Genomic DNA, 10819 nt, shown 5'->3' with positions numbered 1-10819 from the left:
AAAAAAAAAAAATGAATAAAATACATATAAAAGTTGAGGGACAAAACTTAAGAACAGCAGCCTTGAATAATAAAGAAAGCAGACTCTGTGTGAGTGTTTGCTAGGTGCTACACTGTACGGTAAGTACCATTAGCTCACTTAGCAGTGCTCTTAGCTTACTCTTCTGCTTCTCTCTGTAGGTGAGTCGGTTAGTTCCTGGAACAATCAACAAGGTGACAGCAAGACATTGTCAGTACATTACAGAGCCAGGCCCTGAACTTGCTGCTGCTCCTTCAAGAATCTGTTCTAATCCCTAGACATCCTACGCTCTTTCTGTTGACATATATACCAACTTACTGAGCAGCTAAGACAGTACAGGATTTAGAGGAGTTGGCGCTGCTCCTGACATTGCCATTCCTTGCTGATTGTAGGAAGTACATGATGATAGCAACTCATGTTAGAGACTCAGTTTTCAAATATACCAAACGAGGCTAAGGTATTATACCAGGTAACCCCTTCCAGGGATGCCCTGAATATCATCACACAGAATAATCCCAATGAAGTGTGCCTTGTAAGGTATGACATATATAGAAATATCTTTTAAAATGTATAACTTGAAGCAGACATTATTATTAGGAACTATTGTTCAAGTTGCTTTTCCATCACGACCCAGTAGAACAAAGGAGAAGTCAAATCGTTCTAAATTAAGTCCTCCACTTCTGTAAAACTGACCTTTGGGAAAGGCTTTTGGATTATGGCAAAAACCTAAAAAGAGACAAAAATGTCTCTTTTATTCCTGAAAACAATACATTAGTAAGAGGTAACTTGGGGGCTATACGAAAATGGTCCATCAGAACTGATGTTTTCAATCTGGAAAATGCAGAAGGTCATGACACAAATTCCAGGCCCAGCTTAGATGGGGGCATAGTCTTCAAACCTCCCTGAAATGTTATTTTCTTTTCATAAGAATTGCTTACACTGGCCCACTGTTTTCAAAGGAAGAAAGCTGTTTCCATATCTAGAGAATGCTATCATCTGTGTTCATTGTGTTTTATTTTTGCATGAACTGATGAACTCTAGATTGGAAGAACCTCAGTTTTGTCATGTTGAATGGTACTCCAAGGATAAATGCAGAATGAAATAATCAGGAAGTGACAAGATCTCAACCCAGTAATAACTGGGGAACGACCTCCAAGCTCGAGCCTTTGATGTATTTGTGGAGTGTTTTATTTTTATCTTGACTCTGTGCTCAGACAGAAGTCTCAGCATGTTTTTAAATTCCTTATAGTAGAAAGAGAAAAGTTCATCCTATGCCCCAAAAGATGCTTGCCTCCCAGTTTCCCAGTTACCTCTGATGAAGGTTGAAGGACCCAGCCACCTTCCTTCTCTAAGCTCCTTTCTTGTCTTGTACACAGTAGGTTTCTGTTCATAATTAGTATCTAGAGGGAAAAAAAATCTTTTGTTTCTTTGTTCAGTCATGAGTGGTATAAAATGTTGCCATCCTCTGGAAAGTGCACCCTAAAGCATCTCTTTAAAACATGTGTTCATAATGTTTTTACTCTTAGGCCTATGCGAAGCTCTATACAAAATCATTCTGCCGAATGCCAGACACAAGACAGAGCAGCATGGATCACTCAGTCAGTCATTGCACACCTGCCACAAGCACTCCAGCCAGAGTTCCCTAGACTCCGGAAACTCCCTTGAAATGTGTCAACTTATCACTGTCTGCTGACACCCTCCCCGCCCCCCATGGAAACAGCAGAAGGGTTAGCCCATCTCTAGCATAGGGGGTGTTGCTTGAGCTTAATCTCACGAGGAAAAAAATTCTAGTGCTTTATTCTCTTCTTCCTATTTCTGTCTCCTTACCTCTGAAAGATGAAAAAGCAGCTTTCCAGCCCCCGGGTTGCAGTTGATGATATGTGAAATGAGTTTCTAGGAGAGATGACACCCTTAAGGGAATAACAAGAACTTGTCGCATAACAAGCCTGTGTGCTTCGCCACACATATTTCTCTGTGAGGGGAGGGAACTAAAAGCTGGCAAATCTGAGCACTTCTAATGAAGCTAACACCCTGCTCTTCCACAGGTCAGGCATCTTCTGCCAGCGACTGACACAATAATGCAGTAGCACTATGCATTATTATTTCTTGCTCTCAAAAGGTTGTAAGTTCCCTCTTAACCTATTTTCAACCATTGTTCTATCAAGGTAAAATATCTGAGGCCCCTATAACAAAAGTCAGACGACTAAGAGAAAAGTCTGAATTTGTTTATACATTTTCTGTGGCACAAGATCTTTCCTTGGGAAATGAAGTTCATCCTGAGTGTTTTCTCTGTGGTGGCTTTGATGATGGTAGACAGAAATATGAGCAGGCAGAATGTGAGCTCCAGGTAAGTCAGGAGAAATACCCCAAGGCCCTTGTGTGTTCAGCCAGCTCTCCTGTCCCAGGATCCTCCAAGACACTAGGGCACAGGCAGGGCACCGTCACAGGAAGTCTAGGTTATTCCGCTTCAGGGGAAAGTGAGAAAATCCTACACCTCGGAGGAGAAGGGTGATTGATAGATGGCAAGAGAAATCTATGGAGCAGCTTCTACCGTTCTGAAAGATTCTTTGGTTTATGGTTGTTTTTTAGACAGGCTTCAGAAAATGTATTGTGTAGACTCTTCGTGGGTACTATTAGTTTAGGTCTTGTCTTCCCTTGGCAATGCATAGTGGACAGGGAAATGGATATCCCCTGGAAGTATGGTAACCTTTTAACATAATATCTATTTTTCCTTTAGTCCCCAGGCTACAGACATAGTCTTAGTTAACAGTTAACCCATTAGGAGGCATCAGAGAGAGAATGATAGGAGTGAATCTTTCTGGCCTTCCTTCCAGGAATTTTGTCACAACGTTTTAGCCACCTGCATCATCCAGTGGAACTTCTTGCAGTAACAGAATGAATGCTCCCTTACCTGCACTGTCTCGAGTGGCATTTGTTAGCAACCTGTGACTGTGGGTTGAGGGAAATATACATGATGCAAGGAAAAACTGAACTTTTTCATTTTATTTAATTTCAACCAATGGGGATGGAAAGTCCCACACAAGACTAGTAGCTACTTTATTGAGTGTTGTATCTTAAGACTGCCATTGGCCCTTTAGTCACAGGGCTCAGCCTCTGTTTAGACTGACACCTGCAGGCTGGGTTGTTACCCAGGGAGATAACAGGTTATCCCTTCTCCAAATGCGTTTACTTGCAGTAACCATCGCTTAAAAATCTTGACTCTGTTTAGGGTTTTCTCTTTTTTTGCACATGAGAGAAATCAGAATAGAAGCAAAACTAAGAATCATGTTTCTTTTTTTTTATGTGTATGTAATGAATGCCGCCTGTTTTAGAGTTTGGATAGCATCTTAAATAAACACGTAGTGATTCAGGTTTATACAGTACATTTTCCCTGAAATGCCTGCTTGTGTTCCTATGTCAGCCATTAATTTGGAAACTGTTACAAGGCCTTAACAACCTTTTTTATATTCCCAATAAACAAGAGCCCGACTCAGCAGATAGCTTTTCTGCTTGGTATTGTTTTATTAGTATAACAGTTTATGTCAATGATTCATTCAGTGGTTTATTGGCAACAAGGCAAGTAACTGTAGTTAAATATCTTTGGTGATACGGTAATTTGCAAAACTGAGCATCTCTTGTTTTGTACAGTGGTGTGTATAAAAGACACCAGTGGCCCAGTCACTCATTGTAATAGAGGTCAACTTTGCCTAGCTTTATATGACTTTTCCAGGGTGGGGAGTGAATTCCATTTTCACCCATAGGTGCTAAGAAATGGCTGACTGCCCCTCAGTGCTTTTATCTTTCCATGTGTGTTTGCAGCTGTGAATCATAGCTTAGCAAATAAGAAAGGATTTTTTGATGGTACCTATTAGCAAGTTTCCTTCAGCTGTTATAATTAATTCAATGGTTCCTTCCCTTTAAAGCTGACCAGATAACCCATAAACCACTAGTTTGCTTCCTCTGATGAAAGGCCTTCCATTTTTTCTTTTAACTTTCCATGCTCCCTCAAATCAGCCCTGCTTTCTTCCTCTTTTCAATGCTGTGTACCTGAACCTAAGACTATTACATGGTCTGAAAGCTTTGAACATCAGTGCTGTGATCAACCAGCAAAGCAGTCCAATTTCCACTTCATCCAAATAGTGCTTTCCTGTCTTGTCTGGGAAAAGTGTCTGCGAATTCATTTTTCTCTTCTTATCAGCAAAACACATATATACTGTGCTCACGTTGCTTGATATAAAACATAGGGAAAATCCCTGAACAATCAAGCCGGTTACAAAAACCTGCTCAGGCTTTTGCTTTCACCCCCAAAGCACTCGCTTTTGTTTGCCATCAAATGTGAAAGCAAATCCACTGAGTGCTGATTTTACAGATGCCAGTCATGAGAATGGCTAGGCCTTGATGATGGACTTATTTAAACAAAGCAGATTTATCACATGCTCAGCTTCTTAGAAATCATTCTCCTTTCTTGCATCCTCCATCACCTAAATCTGGTTACATGCAGGTTGCCTTGGACAATAGTGGCTATATTTATTTTTGGAAAATTTCTTAGCAAAGCTTTAGGTAGGGAATCCACTCCCTATCTTTTCTAAAACACTCATAGCAAATGTGGTAGAGTAGGGATGTTATATCTGCCATGAGCAAGGTTATTTGAAATCCCTAAATGCAATACATTGTTTATTTAGTGAGTTGGTTACTTAGGTCTTCATTGAAAAATACCCGTTATTATTTTCTATAGGTGGGCAGCAGGAGAGAATAGAGAAGCCAGAAGAATCAAATGTCACCCTGCTCTCAGTACTTTAAATTTAAGAAATGATGTTGGTATACTAAGTAAAAAATTAAGGATATATTTACTGACCAAAGAAATGGTGTGTTGACACAGAGTTATTATGAGCAAAGATTTTAATGAAGCTTGATCTCTTTCGAAATGCCAAAGGTATTATATGCCTTCACAAGCAAACAAGAACAGGAATATATTGTCATTTATTTATGGCCACTAAAGACCTCTCAGGGCAAAATTCTTTACCATGATCCAGTGCTGAGTTCATACTGTTGAAATTGCCTTGTCTAAGGTGATAATGTGCTTTCTAAATCCATGCTTTGATCAGAGAGGAATAATATATGTGGAACCGCACTTAGTGAAAATCAAGCTGAGATACCAGAGTTTATCAAAGGGTTAAGAAACAGTTATCAGGGAAGGGATGACTAGATGTCATCTAACTGAATTACATTCCAAGAGTTTTCTAACAGGAGTTCTACTTCTTGTCTTAGGTTTTGAGGTTTGAGCCTGGCCTTTTCAAGAGGAGGGGCAGAGCTAAGAACATGGCTCTGGTGGACATCCAGTTGGATCACCATGAACGATGTGATTGCATCTGCAGCTCAAGACCGCCTCGATAAGAGAACAACAACATCCTTACATTAAGCATGGAAGAAACTTTAGTTTAAAGAGGATGCAGTAAAGGGACCCCTTTTCCCCCAACAGCCAAACTTGCTAGCTGCCTGCAATGCAATGAAATACAAGTGGTTGCCAAGGCAACCTAGCTTTGTTAGTGCCATGGCAAGTAGAAAGGTGTATTAACGTCTGTATCCAAGAATATAGCGTTGCATTTAATGATAGTATATGAGGATATATATGTATACGCAATACCGGTATATATCCATGCCTGCGTGTAAATAGATCAAATGGTTTATTTAGTATGTATGACCATATAGTCGAATTATTTACATCCTTGATAATTTGCCAAAATAAGGGATGTGTTAAGTACACCAAACTAATCTTAAGGAAATTCAGAAGGTAAATTTTCAAACTGCATTTTTGTTCTTGATCTCTTAAAGAGAGTATCTTGCACATAAGGAATCAAAAGATGAGCTTTTCTTATATATAAATATATATATATATATGCCTTAATTATAAGAAAGGAAAAGCATGGTTTCTGGGAAAGGGTAAATATACAACCATTTTTCCCGTAAGATGCACTACATACCTACCAGCATGGACCACAATTGCCTGTCTCTAAAATGGTGCCACAATAACATAAGAGTTTTAAAGTCATTTTAAGTTTTCTTTTTATGCATCCTAATTCATTTAATATTCATCTCTAAAAGAAAGGTTCATTATTATGATCCATCAAGAAATGATATATAAGTTGGAACAGAATTATGGATGTTAGTTTTTGCTTTCCAAAATTTCTCCACAAAAGCAAATCCTTTCAAGAATGTCCTGGGGATTATGGATATATCTTTTAAACTGATATTGATAGTAAGTTTTGGACAGTAAAAATAAAACAAAAAAATAAAGCATTAAAATATCAACATAACTGGAAATTAGATGAGATATTTGGTAGAATCCATATTTAATAATGGGTTTAAACTCTTCTAAACTGTGCTGGTAATTTCATGCATTTTTGCCTTTGTGTTCCTGTCTCCTCTGTACGTACACATGGACTTACAATAGCATTTTTTGTTGGCAAGCCACAATGGATTATTTATAGCCTGAAAGCTTCTGTGCAGTAATAGAACCACCAAATTTTATTGATGTAAAATCCCTAATCACAGACTCACTCACCATTCAGAATTCCTGTTTCTAAAGCAGGTGAAATCAGATCGGGGGGCTCTTTTTCAAATCTGTGGTGCTTTCAGCTCTCCAAGGTAGAAGCCCAAGCAAGACCCTGGTCTCCTACTAGTAAACTGCTTTGCATTAATTATTGATATTTAGAGGAAATTTTCCTCTCTGGCTCCTTCATGTCTATTGTAAAGAGACTGATTCCTGAAGTAGGAAGTGATTCATCATTCTGTGTAGTAAGAAGCGTAAGGGGAAACACTGAAACCAACAGAGCCAGGGGCTTACTGGGAACTACATTTTTGCCTTCTTTGTGAGTCCAGGATTCTACTGACCACAACATGCTTGTTTGCCTGATATATACACCTGAGCTGGTTAAATCTTTGATGTCCAGGTGAACGGCCCCAAAACCACTTAAATGGCTAGATTTGATGTTCTCACTTCCAAAATTAACTATACTTGAGTAGCTTGTTTCTTCTTAGCTCTTAGGGATGAGAGACTTGTGTTTATTGATACAGACCTTATAAAGCTTCTCTAAAAGTGTCTGGTGATTTTCCTCAGGGCATGAGTGTTCAAATTAAATACTCCATTGTTTTAATTCTCTAGAATCACAGAGCACACTCAGAAATAGCCCAGGCAGACACTAGTAATCAGGAACCACTCTTCCCCTTCCTGGCCACTTGTAAGTTTCCTGTGAAAATATCAGTTTCCTGAACATCCTCGTCACTCACTGGTTTGTACAGCTCACATCACAGCTCTAAATATGACAAACTAGTGTTCTACTCAACTTTCAATAAGCCTTCCAGACTGCAATAACCAGAATGGTTCTCAGTTGAAGCCCTCTCTTTACTTTGTATTTATTAGCTGAAATATAAACAGACATCCACGCACTTTTGTGTTCCTTTTCTGAGTGTTTTATTAAAACGTCTCCCTTGGTTATCAGTTATCTATCATACTTCTAACACGTAGCCAATAAATCTGTTTTCGTTACCATCAAAGGCATAAAAAAAGCCATTGTACAAATTTCATTTCAAAACAAACCCTATTAAATCCACATTAGTGCACCGCTCAGTCACATGGAATAATGCCTTTATGCAATATCTCCTTACAGGGAAGAACACTTTCAGAAGTGAAGTTTTTATGGTTTTTTTTTGTCATATCAGTAACATGCAGCCTTTTCCTCTCATTGCTTTTTCTATAGCAAATGTAACATGTCTCTTATCTTCATGAAAAATAAATATTGCTTTTGAACAAAATGACTCTATTATTTAGTACTCAATTGTAGTTGTAAAAGGTGTACAATATTATAAAAGTACTTTCACAGATACATCCGAGTCTTTGAGAATGCCAAGATCTGATGATTTCTGAGCCTCATTTCCTAAGAGCTGGAATGCTGAGCACCTGATCCCCGGGCACGGGCTCCTGCTTCTTCCCACCTTGCAGGCATGCGGTGAGATAGGACTTGGGTTTTGTGATTTTGCTGCTGCTGTTGACTTTGCCTTTGTATTTTTCCCCACAGGACTTAGAATGAATTACATTCACCTCTGATGTGGCCCATGTCAGAGTGTTGCCTCGCTCTCCCTTCCTTGGGATCTGAAATCAACATTAGACTCATTTCCATTTGTCCCTCCTCCCTCCTCTCCCTTCCAGATTGACACCTCCGCTAACACTAGGTCAGGGAGACTATTATGGGATCACATTTACTCTCTACCGTTTGACTTACCTTTTTGTGAGTGAGCACAGAGCGCGAGAGGTCTTGTAGCTGCAAGAAATGTTGCTGTTGCTTTTAGTTTAATCATTATTATCATCCTACTAGAGATATTGATGTATCTGAATGACTATTTTTAATGTATGCATTTTATTGACATTTGCTCAAATTGTGTTGTTTCTAAAGATCAAGAATAATGACTGTTTGAAAGAAGGGGTATACAAATGAAAAGAGGAAAGGGTTGCATGCAGTCATAATACTCAATGCATCTCCTTATGACAGTAAGAAAATTGAGGGAAGGAATTGGGTTGTGAGGGCTGGGAACATTGATGATAGGGGTGCATCAATCAAGATGCATTGTGTTCATAAACTGATTTGTTAAATGCTAATTCCTGTGACAAATACTTAAAAATCATTTAATATATTTTAAACAAAGAATAACTACTACATGGGCTTTTAGAACTTAGCATAGCACATCAAGATACCTCAGATAGAAAGGTTAGACATTAATAATAACAGTAAAGTATTGAGTGAATTACTGCCATTTGAACCTAGCAGTTCAGGAAACAGGAGTAGAGTTATCTGTGTTCTGTGACAAGACTCAGGTTAGCCATGAGAAATACTCACTAATGTGTGCATGAATCATGTAGGGGAGAGATGCAGTAATTCTGTTATAATAGCTAATTTTCAAAACTTAAGTTTTGTGTAAAACATAACTATACATAAACAGGATTTTAGTGCAAATCTATTGTGAGTTTTATTTCATTTCTTAAATAGTGCATTTGTGTGTGTGTGTGTGTGTGTGTGTGTGTGTGTGTAGAATAACTCAACAGATGTCCAGATGGCTCATATGTTCCTAGGGACTTCTAGTAGAATATTAAATTAAAACTCATAGATTACTATTCACACCTAAAATCCTAGGAAATACATTTTTGTTTATTGATAGGCCTGGTCAAATAGGCTACAGATAGAATATTTTAATTCACTGATTTTGTTGACATTTGCTCAGATTCTGTTGTTTTTAAAGATCAAATTAAAGATTCTACAGGCCTTCAAAATTTAACATAGCATATTGAAAGGTCTCAAATAAAATATTTAGACCTCAGTGGAGATATAGCTAAATGCTTGATTTAAGACTTTTTCTTGCTATTAACTTGTATTTCTACCTTGTACAAATCAATCAGTATCTTTTAAAAACAAATGTCATTTTCATAGAAGTGTTCCCAAACTCTTAAGGAAATCATATTAAAGGTGATGGGGCTTAGTCCATAATGAAGGTTAATATATAGAATGCAGCAACTTAAGAAATCTTCATTTCTTACTAAATTATCTGACTTTCTACTTATTTTAAATTGTTAGATGCTGTTTGTGGGGTTTAGTGTCCAAAAATCAATCAATCAATTAATTAATTAATGCTATTGTTGCATTCAATTTGCATTTCAGATAACATGTGCAATACAAAGTCTCTTCATATTTCACAGTCTTGTTGTGGTTGAAGTCACATGTGTTTTTTCTTCTTCTAGTCCTATTTTCCCTATGACTGACCTACTCCTCTTTCTCAGCAGATCTACCCACCATTTGGTAGACAAGGGGATCATTCAAGATCAAATACACACTTTCCCCCACTGAGCAGCTAACAGGGTGATTTGCTTTAGCAAAATCACCACCAAAAAGTACAGAAATATAATAGAACAGTACTAAATGCATCATCTAACAACCCTTGTGTACAGTACAAAAGCTGATACAATGATTGACATTTGCTCAGAATGTGTGTTTCTAATTTGTCAAAGCCCTACACATGACTCTGAATGACTGCAAAGACACTGCTTATTGATTTGTGCAAAGCCTACTATAAACATAGGCAAATTCACAAATACAGAAGCTGTGACTCATTGATGAGATCTGTTTTGGCAGGTTGTTGGTATTTGGAGATTGTATTTATAGTCAGGAAATGAGAGTAAAGCAAAAAGAGACTAAGGGTTGAGTTGTATGTCGGGTAGCCTTCATGAAGAACTCAGTGGACAACAAGAAACCAACATAACTGAGCAGTGTGATGGCATAAAACTAGATAGAATGGGATTGTGCTGAGTGTCTTGCTTGTATTTGCATAACTAGATGCTTTCTCCATCATTCTCTACCTGGCTCTCTGTCCCAGGAGGCTGACCTTAATAGAAGTAGTTCCTCTTCCCTCGAGTTTCATATTTGTTTTGGCTAATGTAAAGGACCTTCAGGAGATTGGAAAGAAGGTAGTGAGATAAGATGCATGGTTCTCAAACCTACAAAGATTATTACATGGAGTACTGGGCTCTATCGGCAGAGGTTTTGATCCTTATCTTTTAAAAATTTTTCTGTTATCTTTAAATAGTTGGACAAGTCCATTTATTAGTACAATGCATCTTAATCTATCACCTCTACCATCATTCTCCATCTTTTAAAAACACATAGTGCCATTTAAAGATGACTACTGGACTCAACATTTGGAAGTCATTGGTAGGATGCTGTGGACAAGAGCTAATTAATGTGTGTGTCAGAAGGCT

General features: G+C 38.1%; 1 protein-coding gene across 1 annotated transcript in view; it reads left to right on the top strand.

Annotated features, from left to right (window-relative positions):
- The window catches only part of Pdgfd (platelet derived growth factor D), an 82955-nt gene extending 75131 nt beyond the window's left edge, over positions 1 to 7824 (top strand). Inside the window, exons 7-9 of the mRNA XM_013009472.1 lie at positions 1545 to 1616; positions 2138 to 2365; positions 5287 to 7824. Of these exons, the coding sequence (XP_012864926.1) occupies positions 1545 to 1616; positions 2138 to 2365; positions 5287 to 5412 (426 nt within the window). The 3' untranslated portion in view covers positions 5413 to 7824. The remainder of the gene's footprint in view (positions 1 to 1544; positions 1617 to 2137; positions 2366 to 5286) is intronic.
- Positions 7825 to 10819: the final 2995 nt, after the last annotated feature.

The sequence above is a fragment of the Dipodomys ordii genome, unplaced genomic scaffold, assembly GCF_000151885.1.
Source record: "Dipodomys ordii isolate 6190 unplaced genomic scaffold, Dord_2.0 Scaffold10, whole genome shotgun sequence".
In the NCBI taxonomy this organism is placed as follows: Eukaryota; Metazoa; Chordata; class Mammalia; order Rodentia; family Heteromyidae; genus Dipodomys; species Dipodomys ordii.
The sequence above is the reverse complement of the archived record's forward strand: the minus strand, read 5'-3'. Positions and strand labels throughout refer to the sequence as shown.